This window comes from Cimex lectularius, unplaced genomic scaffold (genome assembly GCF_000648675.2).
Source record: "Cimex lectularius strain Harlan isolate CLEC.00 unplaced genomic scaffold, Clec_2.1 scaffold125, whole genome shotgun sequence".
Taxonomy (NCBI): Eukaryota; Metazoa; Arthropoda; class Insecta; order Hemiptera; family Cimicidae; genus Cimex; species Cimex lectularius.
Genome location: NW_019392662.1, coordinates 970,855 through 989,883, shown reverse-complemented (window position 1 = coordinate 989,883; position 19,029 = coordinate 970,855). Strand labels below are relative to the sequence as shown.

The 19,029-nt window shown below is 34.2% G+C and overlaps 5 protein-coding genes across 7 annotated transcripts; 1 reads left to right on the top strand and 4 right to left on the bottom strand.

Annotated features, from left to right (window-relative positions):
• Positions 1-1,487: 1,487 nt before the first annotated feature.
• On the bottom strand, positions 1,488-5,294 carry LOC106668765 (leucine-rich repeat-containing protein 40). 3 transcript variants are annotated; one of them, XM_014397824.2, is made up of 4 exons: positions 4,620-5,294; positions 4,418-4,541; positions 1,766-1,891; positions 1,488-1,705 (listed from the first exon to the last, which is right to left on the bottom strand). In XM_014397824.2, exons 1-4 carry the CDS (start codon positions 5,126-5,128, stop codon positions 1,508-1,510), a joined length of 957 nt encoding a protein of 318 aa, XP_014253310.1. In that variant the 5' UTR covers positions 5,129-5,294; the 3' UTR covers positions 1,488-1,507. The 3 variants fall into 3 exon arrangements, with proteins under 3 accessions (XP_014253310.1, XP_014253311.1, XP_014253312.1); XM_014397825.2 differs by having other exon boundaries at positions 1,488-1,687; XM_014397826.2 differs by having other exon boundaries at positions 1,516-1,677.
• Positions 5,295-5,384: 90 nt separating this feature from the next.
• On the bottom strand, positions 5,385-9,320 carry LOC106668768 (mitochondrial import inner membrane translocase subunit Tim10). The gene is made up of 3 exons (XM_024224936.1): positions 9,212-9,320; positions 9,044-9,124; positions 5,385-6,205 (listed from the first exon to the last, which is right to left on the bottom strand). The coding sequence occupies exon 3, from the start codon at positions 6,009-6,011 to the stop codon at positions 5,709-5,711; it is 303 nt and encodes a 100-aa protein (XP_024080704.1). The 5' UTR covers positions 6,012-6,205; positions 9,044-9,124; positions 9,212-9,320; the 3' UTR covers positions 5,385-5,708.
• Positions 5,392-7,321, bottom strand: LOC106668767. Its single transcript, XM_024224933.1, has 2 exons — positions 7,281-7,321; positions 5,392-6,205 (listed from the first exon to the last, which is right to left on the bottom strand). The coding sequence occupies exons 1-2, from the start codon at positions 7,319-7,321 to the stop codon at positions 6,058-6,060; spliced, it is 189 nt and encodes a 62-aa protein (XP_024080701.1). The 3' UTR covers positions 5,392-6,057.
• A 203-nt stretch (positions 9,321-9,523) lies between the features above and the next one.
• Positions 9,524-12,969, top strand: LOC106668766 (transcription initiation factor IIB). Its single transcript, XM_014397827.2, has 6 exons — positions 9,524-9,795; positions 9,877-9,987; positions 11,362-11,764; positions 11,990-12,122; positions 12,182-12,303; positions 12,380-12,969. The coding sequence occupies exons 1-6, from the start codon at positions 9,779-9,781 to the stop codon at positions 12,539-12,541; spliced, it is 948 nt and encodes a 315-aa protein (XP_014253313.1). The 5' UTR covers positions 9,524-9,778; the 3' UTR covers positions 12,542-12,969.
• LOC106668764 (general transcription factor 3C polypeptide 5) lies at positions 12,731-19,010 on the bottom strand. Its single transcript, XM_014397823.2, has 8 exons — positions 18,620-19,010; positions 16,104-16,302; positions 15,851-16,035; positions 15,588-15,788; positions 15,319-15,529; positions 15,049-15,257; positions 13,152-13,326; positions 12,731-13,084 (listed from the first exon to the last, which is right to left on the bottom strand). The coding sequence occupies exons 1-8, from the start codon at positions 18,734-18,736 to the stop codon at positions 12,960-12,962; spliced, it is 1,422 nt and encodes a 473-aa protein (XP_014253309.1). The 5' UTR covers positions 18,737-19,010; the 3' UTR covers positions 12,731-12,959.
• Positions 19,011-19,029: the final 19 nt, after the last annotated feature.

Here is a 19,029-nt window from a genome sequence, read left to right as displayed (position 1 = left end):
GGGTACAATTCTTCGAATATAGACAATCTGTTGGCTTTCTTATGAGACACTAAATTATTGATTAAAATTTACATCAGTCCAGCCAATAGGGTATGGGGCATATTGGCTTCTTAGGGTGCGCGGATTGTGCCTCGAGTCATTGCAGGAAAGAACCCCAGATTTGGAGCAGTGTTAACATTGGCAGTGGCATGGACACCTCTCAGATATTCTACACAATAACAATTAACATAGATTTGCTAATTTTTGGAGTAAAGGGGAATGCCTGGGGGTGCATTGTCATCTGGGTTCGCCTCCTTGTCTGTCCCTGGAGCTGCTCAACCACCCTGCCATAAAGTTTATGAGGTTATAATGATTAAGGGGGAACATAGTCCAAAGAGATTGATCTTATTCTTTTTTGTATTATTACAAAAACTTAAACCTCAGCTATACTTGCACGATTTCATCACATTTTGTAAAAGAAGGATTATTAATAGATATATACTTTTATTTCACAAAAAAATTACAATATTTAAAATAATCATTATTAAACTGACAATGGTTGTTGGCCCACTGTCAAGAGTACATAATTATGATGATAAAATCATGATCAACACAATTATTATTATAATTACACATCATTACGTAGACTATATGCTGGGATTGTTTAAGAAAAATTGAGATAATTTATTATTAATTATTATTTTATCTTCATTTCTGTCATTGTTCCAGGCTATTTGAGGAAAATAAATTTTTACTTGCACAAGTGTGTAGGGTATACTTTTTTTTCGAGTGCAGGGCTACTGGATTCGAACCCCGGGACCTTCACCTTACAGTGATGAGCACCGTGTCAACGCCTAAACCGTTGTGGCCACCAACGCCCCCAAGTAGTCTTATTCTACTGCATTTTGTGCACCATTTACTTTTTAACGGGAAGAAAAGAAGGAAGGGAAGAACAAACAAGAATTCAGTAACCCAGCAAGATGCTGAAATATATCTGACCAAACAGCAAGTTTACACTCAAAATGACCAGAAATGACTAAATTACAGGAGTGCAATATTTCACAAGGGTTTTGCCAGCTTCTTTTATCATTTATAATTTTTGTATATTCAAACCAATTTGAATGCTTAGTTATGAAATGATATACTCAACAAGTGCATCACAATGTTCACACACTTGCTCACGCTCATGGGCATGCACACACTCAACTCATATGAGATAAAGTTTACACCAACATGGTTGACCATCCAAATGTGCTTCTGTAATAAATTGTTATGTACGTTCCACCCGCAATTACCAAAGGTGAACGAACAGTATAAGTGTTTAAGTCACAAGAATAGGTATCCAGGATGATTGGTAATGAACAATCAGGTCCATCTCCCCCCTCAAATCACTACATTATTTTCCATTGTGCATTAGTTCTATACAATGTTTATTTATTTTTCATTTTTTTGTCTAATAGTCAATTATGATTATTTTACAAATAATATTAAAACAAAAAATTTTCAAATTTAATACTTTATCAGATTTTTATTTACTGCACCCTTGAGCATATTTTGAAATGAAAGGAACCAACACAAGCTTGTCCATTGCATCGGGAATGTCTTCTTGTTCATCTGTCGATGAATCTAGCTCACTTGAATTGACGGAATCCAGCCAGTCTTCGTCGGACTCGCTGCTGTCTCCTTCCAGCTCTCTTTCTTTTTTCAACTCAACAAATATAAATTTCTAATTTTAAAAATGTATTAACACTAACATCCCGGAAATTTGAATTGTGTCAATACCAACCTCTAAGTTTACATTGACAACACCACAGTCTCTGAGATCCAGCAAAGCCAAATGCGCCAATCCTTTCAAAAGTTGACGCGACACAATCTTCAACGGGTTGCCAGTAAAAAAGCAGTATCTCAACTTCTGTAGAGATTTTTTTCTTTTAATAATAAGTAAATAATAATAATAAAAATGTTGCTTGGTTAAATCTTTTATGGTTGATCATCCCTTCACAATACCTAATAAATATCTGTGGCATTTAGTGACCATTAATTAATGATTATTTAGAGATGGTGAGAATTAAATACAGAACAAACATAAAACTCAACCGTAACTGTGCTAATATCATAAATCAAATTCAATATCAATAACATTCAAATAACACACAAAACATATAATACAACATATAAAACAATCATTACACTCCACCCATCAAACGATTACATAGTCTAAATCTTCAACAATTTAACTCTCCTTTCCCTAATAATCCCCTCTTTATAATAATCCTGAAAGGCTAACCAGTCCCGAATGAAACCATTACCTTTATTCTAGTGTCAGATCCTTTCACCTCAAAGAAGCCAACACCTCATAGAAAAATGAATTTCATCCCTACTCCTTCAAAATCAAACATATATAAACAAAAAATATTAATATCTCACTAACACTCTCAACCCGACATACAACAATGACACATCTGCACAAAAACACACACATTGAGGAAGTACAAATACTTTGATTAACAAAGAGAGAGGGGAAGAGAGAGAGAGAGAGAGAGAGAGAGAGAGAGAGAGAGAGAGAGAGAGAGAGAGAGAGCATTCTATAAATTGAAAAAGAGCCACATCATCTCCATATATTTCAAACTTTTTCTTTGCAATGTTCCTCTAAATTTCCATGTATACTTTTTAGCAACCTAAAGTTTCTTCAAATTTCTTTTGGTTTGCGATATTCGGCAGTCATTGCTTTGTCTATGTGTTTTTAGCACTGGCCACTGTAAATAATGAAAATATAGAGCAAGTTTATCTAACAAATTAAGAGTTACCATAAAAAAGCGAATAAAGAAATATTCTAAATGAAAAAATTCACATTTTCAGCCATTTTTGTATAATTAATCAATTCAATCAATGGGCTTGATGTCATATGCACAAGTATTATTAAATATGAGGAAACAAACTATGTAGGTCATATAAGAACAAAACTATTTATTTCCTTATCTTAAACGGGTTATTTTATTATTTCCATGGCACTCAATTCACATTCATAAACTACAGATAAAAAGAAAGACGTTTTGGTTGGGAAGATTCTGTCTGTAGAAATAAAACGTTTAATATGAGGCTAATTAAGGCGAGAACCCCGGCTAAACCAGCAATGCTTTGAAGTCTTACAGAAATGTTTGCTTTCACGCCGTAAATCTGTCAAAAATCCTACAGCTCTGGCTACCCACCATTTTGAACACCTACACAATTTCGATTTCAACAACCTAAAAATATTAATCACAGAACCAAATAAACTACATAACTTTTTAGAAATGTTTTACATCAACAGGAGATAATTAGCAATAATTACAGAACAGAAACATGCAAACTCAGCCATAGCTACAGTAATACCATAAATCAAATTCAATATCAATAACATACATAAAACACACAAAACAAATAATACAATATATAAAACAATCCTTACACTCCACACATTAAAAAATTCTACATAGTTTAAATCTTCAACAATTTACCTCTCCCTAATAACCCTGTCTATAATAATCCTGAAAGGCTAACTAACATGACAGACCCATTTTTTCCATTGTTGAACCCTTTCACCTCAAAGAAGCCGACTCCCCATTGACAATGAATTTCTACCCCTACCTCCTTCTTCACTCCTTCAAAATAAAAACATTAAAAAAAATAATTATTCAGAAATCGTGTGATTAGGTTTCAGAAAAACATTTTCTTTATTTTCTGAAACCTACGTCACACCAGACCGCATCTCACGATTTCTGAATAATTATCGATTAATGGTCACTAATCACCACACATTAAAAAAATTGATATCTCACCAACACTCACAACACAACACATAACAGGGACACATTCTTTGAGTGAGTACAAATACTTTGATTAAACCTAAAATTCTAATATAGTGTACATCATTGTTTAAATTCATATTTATATCTTATATGCATAATCTAAAGAAAGCTTATAAATCCCAGGCTCCGATGATGATCTAAATAAAGCTCGAAACATTGCCATGATAAAAAAAAAAATAATAATGTTTTTCTAAACCTTCATAACATTAGACTGCATGTCATGATCTCTAAATAATAAGATTATGATTAATTAATTAAGATTAATAAGATACTACTCATCTTTTTTTTGTTCAATTTCTTTTCTTTGAAATTCAGAAAAATGGATAACTTCTCCAAACAATTTCTTACAATTTTATTCTTATTTTTATTGATGCCAAAATATTTCAGCACCTATCTAGATCCCCTATTCAGGGTTCTTTGGATAATTAAGGAAATTCAATTAATAAATATCTATATGAGCCATATTATATTTTATTTATTCTTGAATATTTTAACTGTCAATATAAATGTATTATTGTTGTTAAAGTAATATATTTAAAAAGGTCAGAGCAAAGAATAAATAATTAAAAATTGTAGAAACACCAACAAACCTCCATTCCAAGGAGTGATGCAGGCAATTCCACAAACTCATTTTTTGACATATTCAAATGAATCAGATTATTCCATTTTGTTTCTGATAGCTGTTTGATCTGGTTCCCACTCAGAGTCAACCACATGTTAAAACAAAAATTATGAACTTTTGGAAGAAATTTAAAGTAAAAACAGTAGTTTAAAATGGGTTTAAAAATTTACCTTAGCGATTGTAATTGGTATAAATCGTGTGGCAACTCACTCAAGAAATTCCCTCGAGCACCTAGAGTGTCTAACTGTGTTAAGTTTTTAATTTCGGGTGGAAGACATCGTAGACCGGTCCTGTTCAGCCACAGGACTTCCAAATTGACCAACTGCCCAATTTCTGGGGGTAAGACGCTGATCGGATTATGACTCAAGTTCAGTTTCCTCAAAGATTCTATGCAGAATAGGCCTTTTGTGAGACAGGCGAGTTTATTGCGGCTAACTGATAGAATTGCAAGATTTTCTAATGCGCTTATTTCTTCTGGAAGGGACACAAGTGCATTTTTCGACAGGCACAGCTTATAGAGGTACTGCAGTTCCAATATGCCTTTTGGGAAATGGTTTATATCAAAAGATGTGAGGATCAAAGTGTGCCTATTCGATCTCTTTGCTCTTTCAACAGCAGCCTGGACTTGCAGCTTTTTGAACAATTGATCCAAAGAACCTGCCGTAAAGAAGAAATCCATGTTTTCATCGTATATCCACTGAGAATGTAAAGTGACATCGCTAAAAATTAAATATCTGATGTATTTCAATCATTGCTATGGAGTGACATGGGTTATTTTACTTGGAATGTAAAAATTTTCACAGACGATTTTTTTATGTATAAATAATAAATAATAACTAATCAGATGATATTTCTTTTATCTATAAAATTTTCCCCACTACAAAAATCATGCAGAGATTTAACTTAAAAAAAAAAAAAATCCTTAAAGGTTTAACTGCCTCCTTTCATTCAACCGATTTCTTTATTTTTTCATAAAGTATACATTTTTTTTTTAAAGCAGAACATCAACATTAATGTACGTGATCTTGGCAAATATTAAAAACAGAGCATGTTGGAAAATATGAAGGAAATATGCAAGGTTTTTAATCAAATTAAAGATATTTAATTACAAATTAAATACAAAACTGAATGGCTGAACATTATGGAAACCTTAAGTAAATAAAAACTAGCCACAATCTCATATGTTGTTTTGAACAGATACCGCATCTATAATTTGCACACTAAACTATGTTCCATAAAGAACAACTACAAGATTAGAACTATGACCCCGATTGTTTCTGTTCTGGCACGTCGCTTTGCATCCGTTTGAGAAAATCTTCATCTTGATTTGACATAGCCGTAAGTTTTTTGCCAACCCTCTCATGAATCTCAAGATACTTCGCAACACACCGATCAAGGCAGACGGCTTCCCCTTTGCTTATATCTGGCTCATGGTATGTAGGCGGAATGCATTTCTTATGGCATGCACTGGCCATCCTGTTGTACATGTCAGCCATCATTTCCAGTTCCAATTCTTGCACCAACTGCAATTTAGCAATATCTGCTTCTGAAGGTCCGGCCATTTTTATTATTAAAGTTTAATTTTGAAAATAAAATAAATTAAAATATTCAAATGAATTTCCTTGAACTTGCGTTGTATTCTCCTTGATTTGAATTTCTCATGCGTTCTCTACTTTTCATATTCTCGTATCTCTTTTGGTCGACTGAACGCTTGGACAGGACAAATGAATAGATTCCAATACCAATACAAACAGCCCTGAAACAAGAAGATAAAACTTAATAGGAAAACATCAAAATAAATCAATTGGAAAATGTTTTAAATATTATACAATTATTTGCATCTTTTAAATCCAATAATCATACACTATTTTATACATTTATACCAACTTTTCTGTTTAAGCCAAGCCACCAAAAAGAAGTTTCTTTAACTGTATTAATAATTATTTTGTCATAATACTTTACAGATGGCTGGGACTATGCATAATTCACTCTTTTACCGAATTGTGATAAATATTCCAATACTTTTTAATTCTTTCTATAATTTTTGTTAATAACATGCGACTTAATATCAGTTCAATTTTTACAGCAAGTTTTCTTGCAAGATCCCTAAGTGAAAAAACAAAATTTTACTCTGTTGGTTCAACACATGATTTTTCATTTTACCTAATTCAAAACAAATTTTTCTGGTAGAAAAGTTAAACAAGGGTTTTTAAATCTCTTCTTGAGATCTGCCTGAGGTTTAGTTGCTGTTAACCATTCTAGTAATTTAATTGTTGTTGATTTGGTCTGTAATTTTGTCAATTGTGTCTAAAGATACTACTAAAGATACGATAAAAGTTTGATTAAGTGTGTGTTAAATTGTAAAACAATAAAACAATCATAAACCAGTATTGAGTTTTTATGACCGAAATGTCTTAGGTTATAGAGTAAGTCTGTAGCATTTTNTTAAAACCATTTTTCAAATGTCATATAACCAGGATTTGATTCTCAGCGATTTATGAAGTGGCCACAGGGAGCTGTTAGCAAAGCGATTACCTCTTCAATTATTATATTAATCCATATATGTTTAGCGATCGTAATTGAACATTTAATTATTTCAATTATTTATACTTTTTATCTAAGGACTTGGTTAAGATGAAAAGTTAATGCCATGAGCAGGATTTGAACCTATGTCCTTCGGCTAAACACACCGCTGCTCTAACCACTTCAACTATCATGACTTCATCCACTTGGATACTAACCCCTACATTATATTATATTATTAATTAATTTTTTAGCTCAAATTTATTATTTCATCAAAGAAAACAATTGAACAAAACCCATTAACTTACTTGACGAGTTGGCTGTAAGAATGTAAAAGGATTAGTAACATCCTATAAGGGTTAACAACAAGTTATTAAAGTTGTGTTTATGTTTTAAGTCAGTATTAATCTTTATTATTAACTTACTCAACCAGTTGGCTTTGGAAAGGATGAAATTAACTGATTTACTTTATTTTTAATGATTATTTGGAGATCATGAGATGTGGTTTGGTGTGATGTAGGTTTAAAAAAACAACCATTTTCTTTATCGTGCCAATGTTAGATCATCTCCAGGGCCTGGGATTAATTATCATTAAAAAGTAGAAATACTTTGATTGAATATAAAAATATATTTTGCATTGTATAAATTCACGTTTCCACATCCTAAATGTATTTGTTAAATGTAAACAATGTTTGTAAATCCTAGGCCCTGAAGATGATCTCAATAAAGATCGAAACGTAGGCACGTTAAAGAAAATGTTTTTCTGAACCCTACATCACACCAGATCGCATCTCACGATTTCTGAATAATTAATAATCATTGTTTAAATTTTACAAATACATGTAGGATGTGGAAAAAATGAATTTATACAATACCAGAAATTTTAGATTCAATCATAGTATTTGTTAAATTCACTATTTTTCATGGTCCGCTTGACCAATTGATATCATCCAATTAATTAAGGTTTTAAGTTGAGATAAAAAAAGTCAGTTTCACCAGCAGGATTCGAACCCACGATCTTCGGCTTGATACACCGCTACTCTACCACTTGAGCTATCATGACTTCGATTCCCTCGGGCACTAACTTCCCATCTCAACAACTTAACTGACACTCACTTTTTTATCTCAACTTAAAACCTTAATTAATTGGATCATAGTATTTGTACTCACTCAAAGTGTTTGCTTTCTGTTTAGAAGTGTCTTTCTTGTGTCGGGTTGAGAGTGCCAGTGAGATACTGATGTTTTACCTATATACATTGGATTTTGAAGAGGTGGGGAAGGAAGTCCGGATAGAAAGACATTTTTATATGAGTAATTGGCTTCTTCGAGGTGAAAGGATCCGACAAAAAATGTTAATGGTTCGGCCTGATTATCCTTTCAGGATTATTTAGACGGGTATTTAGGGAAAGAAAAGCCAAACTGTTGAAGAATTAGACTATGTTGAAATGTTTAATGTGTGGAATGTAATGACAGTTTTTTTATGTTATATTATATGTTTTGTGTGATGTGATGGTATTTATTTTTAATCAACAGTTTCAGTTTAAGTCACCTCTTAATTCAATTAATTATTCTTTTTATGTAAGGATTTAGTTGAGTTGAAAAAGTTAGTATCACGAGTGGTAAAAATTTTGAATGATATTGAAAAATTGCAAAAAGATGGAAAATTTGAAAGGTTGTAGGTTGAGATGGGAGTTGGTGTCTGAGTTGATTTAAGTCACGATAGCTCTAGTGGTAAGAGAAGCGGCGTATTGAGTCGAAGGTCGTGAGTTCGAATCCTGCTCGTGACTAACTTTTTCATCTCAACCAAGACCATACAAAAACGAAAAATTAATTGAAATAAATAATTTGGTCAATCAGACCACTAAACATAAACTGATCAATTTCTAATGTTTATACCTAGTTATTATTTAAAATAAATAAATACAAGTGTCCTATGAGTCTTTGAGGTGTATGTATGTACAGAAAGTTGAAGTAATTATTGAAATACCCGATTGTTCAGGTGGCTTAAAATCCGCTCAAACAAACGAAATTTTTTTCAGCCTAAAATCGGTAAAAAGACAAAATTCCTTACCATCCGATGGATATCTTCGTGATACTGCTCTTAAACATATTTAAAGGCTGACATTGTAGGTTAATGTGGTATCACCAAGAGCTATACCCAAAAAAAGAAATACAAATGGTTTAGCATTTTAATAAGAGAAAAGTCTTAAGCCGAATGTGAATTGAACCTAAAAATTACCTTTATCACCTCGTGCAGTAGAGCGACCGCAACCTACTAGCTACTGCTACAGGAAGATAGAACAACCTCAAAATAGTTCAGTGCTGCACAAATAACTTTATCAGAGTGATAACCTCGCGGAGGTAGGAGAAGTGGATAAACTCTAGAGGTGCTAGATAGAGTAGGCTTATGCTAAAAGAATCCTCACAAAAACTTGGGAATTAAAAAGTTTATGGTTTATTTACGATTTAAATATTTATTTGAAAGTTTCGTAGGCAGGGGGCGGGAAGAAAGTCGGGCCGATTGCAGCGCTCCTTTTGAAAACGGGGCCTTTCTCCAGATCTGTTTCGAAACTCTCTCGTCAGTCGTCGTCACTCGTCTCTCGTCAGTCGCTTTTCGATGTGTGTGTGAGTTGTTTCTTTTAGTCCCCATCTGTGAAGTCGGTTGCGAGTTTATTCACGGTCACACAGTTCAAACAGTTGGAGAGTTTTATTCCCGGCTGCCCGTTTCGAACGTTTACTTCTCCGATCGGAAGTGATATGAAATAGTTGTTTTTCTTCTCCCGGACTCCTCCAGTTGACTTTCATCATGGCCAGTTCTTCGGGGTTTGGCTTTTTAATCTCCTTGCCAATATTTTGTTGTTGTCGATCAATGGCGATTTGTGTTTTCAACTCAGGAAATTTCAGGTACGACACAAACAAGATTTGCTGCAACGCCCATCCGGACGCTTTTCTCATTGAGGACCACAGGGCAGGTGACCAGATCTGTTCCGAATGTGGCCTTGTTGTTGGAGACAGGTCAGTTTCACTTGAAGCGAAACACTTACATTTAGATTTTAAAAAAAATATATTAGCAGAATGTTCTTTTATTTTGTTAAATGGTTCAACGTTGAGTGACTGACTATCCTCATAAGTGCGTCGAAAAAATAAAAAAATAATTTGTTTTGAAGAACGAATCGCAGTAACATTAATTCATCATTATTATAAACAGACGGTCTAGTAAAACACCACATCGCAATAAAAAGGCTCAAACCAGGATTTGAACACTTGTGTGTACACATCAAGATATGCTTTATTTTGTTCTGTTTGTAATTTTACTCATTCTGCCAATTTTATATCGGATGACTAATCATTCATGAATTGTTCGACATGTTTGTGTGTTATTAGTGTGTCGGAATGTGTCCTTATGTTGGAACTAGAAAAAGGGCTTGAGAAAGAAAAACTCAAGCACTGGACAAAACCACCAGGTATGAGGCAAGTTAAGAGATTTATAAATTTCTCAAAACTGAAGGCGAAGGAACTCTCATCTCTCACAGCAGGCAGGATTGAGGATAATTATACTCCTCTATATCGGCCACTGCCCACTTTTTTTTCATGGTATTAGCTGTAGCCATAACCATATCAACATCTCGTCCCCTCTTGGTAATAACACCTCCGTTTTTCAGGCGGAAATATGGGCCATTAATGTTTGCTGTAGAACGCATGGATAATAAAATCAAGGGAAAAGATATTAGAATTTTTTCCGACAGTCAGGCCAGTCTTTGGTCATTACAAAAAGAGTTATCAACATCTAGGTGGAGGAAACTGTTGATCTTATCGATAGGATCACTTCCAGGTATGAGAATAGGGCAATCCTTATTTGGATACCAGCACATAAAGGACACTATGGCAATGAAGAGGCGGATAGCCTGGCCAAAGAAGGCTCAAATACTGCGTTTGTCGGGCCACAACCGGTATTACCCCACTCTATAAGCACAGCGAAAGAAATAAGCTAAACTGCTCCCCTAAAGTTTTTGGCCTTATCCTATGGTATCCAGCCACAGTAATTTTAAAAGGACAACATACGCCCTGGCCACCAGTACCATAGATCCCCGACAGTCTGCTGCCGGAGGAAACGGGACACCACAACAATCATTTTAACCTTATTTTTATACTGTGACTCCTTGGGGGATCCCCAACCATCTCTAATAAAGTTACTACCTTAAAAACATGGGACATAATCAGATGACCAATGTCAACTGAATGTATCCTAAGCAACTGTCCTGCAATACCTATGGCAAGGTTATAGCACCTGGGAAATCAGTGTGCTTAACAAGATTACTTAAATTAACTTAATCGTCAACCGTATTGTTATGCGTGAATACATTAAATAAAACTATTTTTGTTTTGCAGGGTAATAGACGTAGGTTCTGAATGGCGTACTTTCAGCAACGAAAAGAGCGGCGTGGACCCGTCTCGTGTCGGTGGGCCAGAAAATCCTCTTCTCAACGGTTCCGACCTTTCGACCATGATTGGCCCCGGGCGAGGTGATGCTTCTTTCGACGACTTTGGCATCTCCAAATACCAAAACCGCAGGACGATGAGCAGCTCGGACAGGGCGCTGATAGTCGCTTTCAAAGAAATAAACAGCATGGCTGATAGAATCAACCTACCAAAGACTATAATCGATAGAGCAAATAACCTTTTCAAGCAGGTGCACGACGGCAAGAATCTTAAAGGAAGAGCGAATGATGCTATCGCCTCGGCCTGCTTGTATATTGCATGTCGACAAGAGGGAGTTCCCAGAACATTCAAGGTAAATGTTGTTTTGGTAGTTTTAATCCAAGAAAATGGATGGTTTATTGAATGACAATAATTTTTTATGTGATATATTGATTTAATAGAAATATCTAACTAGATACATTAATTTATATTAGTATTATAAAAATGGTGAAATAATTATTCTTTTGTCTCATGCTTAAGCTAAAGCAGTTTAAAAGGACGTCTGGTTTATCTGTACTGATCTGTTTTTTTCCAACAGGAAATATGTGCTGTCAGCAAGATAAGTAAAAAAGAAATTGGAAGGTGTTTTAAACTGATACTCAAGGCGCTCGAAACGAGTGTTGATCTTATTACAACTGGAGATTTTATGTCGCGTTTTTGCTCCAACCTTGGTAAGTCAAATGATATTTTTACTTATAAGAACAATTTATTATATGATCCCTTTTCACAGGGCTGTCTATCATGGTGCAAAGGGCAGCTACTCACATTGCCCGCAAAGCTGTGGAAATGGACATTGTCGCGGGAAGATCTCCTATATCAGTCGCCGCCGCTGCAATCTACATGGCCTCACAAGTACAATTTGTTTCTTTTTAAAATCCTTCTTCCGATGAAATGAGCCAGAGGTAATTATATTTATTGTTTGTTCTAGGCATCTTACGACAAGAGGAGCCAGAAGGAAATTGGGGACATAGCCGGTGTCGCCGACGTGACAATCCGACACTCTTACAAACTGATGTACCCTCATGCTGCGAAATTGTTCCCAGAAGAATTCACTTTCACCACTCCCATCGATCAGTTGCCGATGATGTAGACAACCCAGATGCTCAGTCGAAGTTTTGCAAATTCATGCTGTTTGTACATAAAGCGTATTGATTTTTCTGATTTGTATGTATTCATTGTATTCATAATACGATATTGGATGATAAGATCATTTCATCATTCAATGTTTTTATCAATTTTTCAACCTTATTCCATGATGTAACGTTGTAAACAAATAGTATGTACATTAGGGTCATATATTTTTTTTATTTAAAAACGCATAAGTGAGCAATATAATTATAGTGAAGTTACAATATAATTTTTTAAAATAAAATAACTTTATAGAAGATTGTATAAAATCCCAAAATAATGTAATATTATCAATTATATCTGGGATGAATTTGAACTATTGGAAATGCTTTTCCTTAAGAAAAACCATCCCAGAAATCACATTATAAATAAAATAAACACTAATTTGCACTAGTGCTTGGTTCAGTGGAGTCAATATCATCAATTTCTTCCTCTTCAAAGTCCTCAACCCAAGATGTTTCCTCATCAGTAGAATCATCGACATATTCTTTCATAGTACTTTCAGCTGTAAATAAAAAAGTAAATAAATACGTTTAAATCAAAAAGTAAAATATGAGATTATAATTATTTACCAATTGCAGTTTCTTTGTTCATCTGTTGCAATACGTAACCGTTTATTATGTCTCGGCACTGAATGTCAAAGCCAGGTGGCAACCAACCATGTTTGGGATCACACGCCATGTTTGGTGATATTTTCGGCAGTCTTCCAAGCATTACTTCAATTTCAGGTGCTTTAATATCACAGTACTGAAATACAAACGGATGAATATCTTTTATATTGATTAATAAATAAGGATTGATCAGAGGAAATTAATCAGTCGCGGAAACGATCCAGGGTTGATATGTGATATTGGACCATCAAATAGAATGTGATAGACTGAGTGAGCGATCCAGTTAAATCACTTTTTTCTAGGGAGAATATAATGGGTTTTCAGCGTTCAGTAATCCCCCCTTAACATTACTGGGTGTTTGGTTCCAAAAAACTGCTGCGAATGTTGGGTCTATTTTCCTATGCTATAAGGAGGATTAAGTTCCATGACACTAAACATTGAGATACAATTCAGAACTAAAATAAATGTAATAGAAGACATAACAGTGTTTGAACATGTTGTTTTCATTGATGTGCAAGGAAATAACTATTAACTGTTTCGCCGAATAATTAATTTCTTTAAGAATTTCCACATAAGGATTTGAAGCAGCCTCAACATTCCTTTTAAACTTAAAACTTCGATTTAAAGATGGGACAAAAGTCATTGCTTTTTTAATAAGTTGGTTCCTCAAGGTTAAAATTTGAAGGAAAGTTTTGGCCAGAATAAAAAAATGCCCAAAATTTTTGTACTTTCACCGTCAGAACTTTTTTTTCTGTTTTGGAAGATGAGGCATTTTGCGACAATTTACACGAGAGAATAAAACAAACTGAGAAGAAAGAAGAAACAGTACGTTGAAAGGAGGCAAACATTTTTTGAGATTCAATTAGAGCCTTCAATCCATTTTTTAATGAATTATTTTCAATACGAAAATAAAATTGTTTATGCAATTGTTTTTTTTTCCCTGCAAGTAAAGCAATCTAACTTCTGCAAATGTCAAAACTTTCCTCATTTTTTCGTACCTGAATAGTGAAAACAGCAAATGTCAAAACCGCAAGTGTTAAGAGATTACTGTACAAGTTTACTTCATTAATATTGTTGATTAGTGTCAGTTCAGATGTAGAAACACTTGCTACTAGTATTGTGAAACAAAGAAAAATAAGAGACAATATTGGGTGCATGAAATTAATCAGAAAAGAGAGAAAAAAATAAGGGAATACCAACACCAAACTGTGTAAATATTTAATTACTAGTTAATTATTAAATAGTTCTGTTTGATCACTCATTTTAACCATTTTGGAACTGATTTTCAGATGTTAAAATGTATTTCCCTGTTCATAACCTCAGCCACTATGTGACCCCTCCTAGCTTGATTTACTTTCTATCATGCATCAAATTTCAAAGCATCCACTTTGAATCGCATTTCTCCATTCCTTTCAAAATTTGACAGTACATTTCTTTTGTAAGGGGTGAAATATAGATGACATTCCCAATGAGCTACAGATATCGTTTTCTGGAAAAAGTAATGTGTCGCAGTTTCACAAGAGTTAATGAGTCAATGATGTGGACGGGAAAGGAAGGATGTGGGAGGTCTCCAGTCTCTAGCAAAGCGTCTGCTACAACCTCAACCCAATAGATACTATGAGTAGCTTCTAAAAGGCAAAAACCTCTAGGACAAGATAATGTCACTGAGCCTGTAAAGCATACAAGCCCCCCCCCAAAAAAAAGTTAACAACGAACAAACTCAATCTTGTACCTACAAGAACCAAAGTGATCTGAGATTTTGTAACCTGAATTGCTTGTCATGACAAAATCAGGCTTCACTTTAATTTTTTAGATTCATGATCAATAAGAAGTTCTACTTAATTAACAATAAACTAACCTGGTAAAACATCTGCCTCGCTGCAGGAATCACATTGGTTTTAAAAAGATAAGAATCCTGTCTTAAGCTGCAATCATTTGGCTCGTCTTTTTTGGAAGTTATTAGATCCTTTGTTATAACGACAGACTTTGCACCTGGGTGGCTTGATTTTGTAGGCAAGAGGTAATTTGCGTAGCTCCTTTTCGATTTAACAAGGCTAAGCAAACCAGCTGGAAGTTTTAAGTTTTAATATGACACTAGACTCATAGATGTTAATGAATTTATAAATACCAGGGGCACGGATTCTATAGTCCAAAGTCTGGTAGACTCTGGCATTTGGATCTTTTCTAGGATCGTACCCAAACCTGACCCACATGACTCGAAACGGTCCTGTTACAAAGTAATACGCCACAGCTGGCAGTAAATACTTCAATTGATCATGTTGAAATTTTGTTACGCACATAAGGGCGAGTTTGGACCAAACAGGTCTTTCTTCAAAGCACTAAAATAAAAAATAAAATCTTTAAGTAAACCTTTTAAATTATTCAATATGTTAGTACCTTTTTGATTTTTTCTAATTGTGGCCCATTTAAGAATTTCACCTCTAAAAATTTAAGTGCTTTCTCTCTAGGCTTAATCGGTATAGTGCCAATGTTAAAAGAAACAAATATAGCATGCCCAGATCTTCTTTTCCTCGTCCTTCCTATCAAAGGAGCAACATTTGAATCCCCGTCTTTGGTGTCTTTTCTATACATATAAGACTGAAAAATTAAACTAATATCAATACAGCAGACAGTGAGTTTAATATGCACGTATGCCATACGCTGCCGGATTGTTGTGAGTCGACTCTAGAAAATACAGCTGGTGGTAAGAAGTATTCGGCTGGAGCGTCGAGCCATGCCTTTAGATTTTCTCCGTCAACTCTGCTTGGAAGCAAGGTGCTTGTTATGTCTACCATTTCGCCTTTTTCATTTGTCAACATTGGCAAGTACTGAAAGTCACATATACCTGTGAATAATGAAAACGTTCACGTCATATATTTAATATATAATAAAAACATGTTAAAGTATTTTTACTTTTAAATTTGAATGATGTCTGAATTCTCCCTAAAATTTCACAATTCTTTATTTTAATCTCATCACTGTTTTTCGATTTTAGGACTTTAATTTTTAATAGAACTCCATTTGTATTGAACCTGTCTCCACAGGCTGGCTTGCAATAAATATCATCTGGCCTAAAACGAAGTTCAAGGCGTCTATTTCTCTTGCTATAAACCTTAAAAAACAAAACAAAAAACAATGCAATGAAAAAACATTAGAACAATAAAAAAATAGTAAATAGTGAACTTTACATATATCACAGATAAGACATACATTGTTATATTAGTAGTAGTGTAGAAAGTTAGATCGACTTGACACCTGGTACAGGGGGATGGTGCCTTGTTTAATAATTTTATTATTATTATATTAATTAGTTATCAGCTAACTATTTCAATTATACTTTTTATCTAAAGTCTTGGTTGAGAAGAAAAAGGTTCAACATGCTGCTGCTTTTTCCATCGCAACTGTTACTTTTCTATATTAATTTTCAGAGTAACTTATTTTAGTTTTAACTCCTTTGGGTTCTGTTTTATATAAATCCGTTATTATGTAAATTTATTTTTATGTTAAAATATTATTAATTTTCACTTTACCCTATGCATTATTCTAAGGGGACACTCCTGTCCCAGGATAATTTTTTCTTCTTCTTCTTAATTTATTTTTTAATGTTCAAAAGACATATAACATGTCAATATTTAAACTAATGTTTTATACCCAATGACTTATAATAAGAAATTTAGAGCTTATATTTTGGGAAAACCAGTAGGTGTACATCTACATCTAATAGGGTGAGTCATAAAAAAGTCTGTTTTTCTTGCTAATTTAAAAATAATTGTATTGATTCGGAAATCATGAGATGCAGTCTGGCGTGACGTAGGTTTTAGAAAAACATTTTCTTTATCGTGCCAATGTTTCGATCTTTATTGAGATCATCTTCAGAGCCTGGGATTTACAAACATTGTTTACATTTAACAAATACATGTAGGAGGTGGAAAAAAGTGAATTTATACAATGCAAAAAAAAATATTTTTTACTTATAATACTTTGATTGAATATAAAAAATATTTTCATACATCACACTAGACTGCATCTCACAATTTCCGAATAATCAACTAACGGTCCCTAATCACCACACAAAATAATTTTATTTGAACACATTTTTTTTAATACTCAAAGTATACACCATTGTGTTCTATGGTTTGTTGCCATCTCACGGCAATGGAATGGATTCCTTCACAATACCACTCATTGGGTTTTGAACGGAAGAATTCTGCAACACCATTTTGACCCTCAACCAGAGAATTAAAAGTTTTCCCTTGAAGATATTGAGTCATGTAACGAAACAAATGGTAGTCAGAAGGTATTGCATCTGGACTGTAAGCAGGGTGAGGGGAAATCAATTCAATACAATTCTGTAATGCTTTGTTTCGTCTAACGAGGAGTTTATGGTCAAGGGTTATCTTGTTGAAACAAAACCCAATTTCTATTTACTAATCTTGGGTAACGCTGGGCAAAAACATCATACATTTTTTGTAACTGCTCACAATAAAGTTTTGAATCAATGATTCGACCTTTTAGAATAAACTTATAATGAATTATGCCTTTGAAATTTCAAAATGCAGAGTATTGTCTTTTTGTTGTATTGCACTTGTTTAGCGACTGGTAGAGCAGGCTGATTGCAGTCTAGCCATTGTTTCTTGGTCTTGGGATTTCTCCAATATATCCACTTTTCATCACAAATGCTTTCATCACTATTATTTTGATGAACATGGTCATTTGGGTTTTTCAAAAGATGTTGATAAATTTCTACTTGGCATCGTATCTGCTCAATCTGGTCAACTCATGAGGTACTTAATGAGCGATTCACTTTCCCTAAGTTTTGCAGTCCACGATTTATTGGGAAACTCCTAGCTCCCTTGACAATCCTGAATTCATAGGGTCTGCCTCAACATAGTCCCACGGAGCTTCCTCATCGAATGATGATAATACATCCAGAACCAACTTCTTCTCGAAGCTGATGTCACCGGTTCAAATTTCTGCAACCATCTGCATACCACCAGAGAGCATCCTGTTCTTCAAACTGCTGCACCAGAGGGGCTGTTTCTGAATTTGAAAACTTACGTTTCTAATAATGGTGTATTATTACCAAAGTTTCAAATTTTACCGTCGTGTTTAACCAAACTCTAAGACAACATGAATGCAATATAAGATAATTATTTTATACATTTTACATTTAGTATAGTATACGGATTACAGTGGGAGCAAATATAATTGGATTTGAAAAACAAATAAAGCCTTACGGGATTACAATTTCCAAGAAAATGAAATTGATCACCCTATTACATTGTTAAAACAAAATTAATAGCTAAATTTATGTCAAAAGTTGAAGGTTATGCTTTGGTTACATTTTTATATTTCTGCAAGGTTTTCTAATGTTTGTCATATAATTTACCACTTTGTAAATTCGACTATTTTGACAAAATAGTACTTACGTTCGATATGTTACGAATACCGCCCAACGTTTCGAGCATTTTGTCCACATTTTTCACCACTCCTGGGTACTCGACGCAGATCAAATTCTTGCCCAAACCTTTTCTATCTAGTTCCATTGTTTATTCCTCCGGTCAGAAGTTTCCGAGTCGACAAAAAGCTCACGCGTCCGCGTGGGACGAAGCGAATTGTTGCATATTTGTAATATTCGTCAGAATTTTGGCGAATTTCAAATAACTTGTATCATCTTAGACTGAAACATACATCATGTAACGCCGCACATCGCACGATCCATAATAATCTTGGACAACCGGCGTCGGTTTTGGTGTAGCTTTTGTGTTGTAACTACTAACTACTAACTAGTAAAGGGAATGCCTCTGAAGCGAGAGCTCTATCAAAGTGACGTCACTAT

Bases quoted from the DNA above. Each gene is read 5' to 3' on its own strand.
- LOC106668764 (XM_014397823.2), bottom strand. From the start codon at position 18,736: ATGGAACTAGATAGAAAAGGTTTGGGCAAGAATTTGATCTGCGTCGAG. The intron at 16,036-16,103 runs GTAAAAATACTT...CATTATTCACAG, and splicing joins GACATCATTCAAATTTAAAA to GTATATGTGACTTTCAGTAC. The intron at 13,327-15,048 runs GTTAGTTTATTG...TTTGTATTTCAG, and splicing joins CGAGGCAGATGTTTTACCAG to TACTGTGATATTAAAGCACC.
- LOC106668767 (XM_024224933.1), bottom strand. From the start codon at position 7,321: ATGTTACTAATCCTTTTACATTCTTACAGCCAACTCGTCAA. The intron at 6,206-7,280 runs GTAAGTTAATGG...TTCTTGTTTCAG, and splicing joins TCTTACAGCCAACTCGTCAA to GGCTGTTTGTATTGGTATTG.
- LOC106668768 (XM_024224936.1), bottom strand. From the start codon at position 6,011: ATGGCCGGACCTTCAGAAGCAGATATTGCTAAATTGCAGTTGGTGCAA.
- LOC106668765 (XM_014397824.2), bottom strand. From the start codon at position 5,128: ATGGATTTCTTCTTTACGGCAGGTTCTTTGGATCAATTGTTCAAAAAG. The intron at 4,542-4,619 runs GTAAATTTTTAA...TTGTTTTAACAT, and splicing joins TACCAATTACAATCGCTAAG to GTGGTTGACTCTGAGTGGGA. The intron at 1,892-4,417 runs GTTTGTTGGTGT...AAATCTCTACAG, and splicing joins CATCACTCCTTGGAATGGAG to AAGTTGAGATACTGCTTTTT.
- LOC106668766 (XM_014397827.2), top strand. The intron at 11,765-11,989 runs GTAAATGTTGTT...TTTTTCCAACAG, and splicing joins GAGTTCCCAGAACATTCAAG to GAAATATGTGCTGTCAGCAA. The intron at 12,123-12,181 runs GTAAGTCAAATG...CCCTTTTCACAG, and splicing joins GCGTTTTTGCTCCAACCTTG to GGCTGTCTATCATGGTGCAA.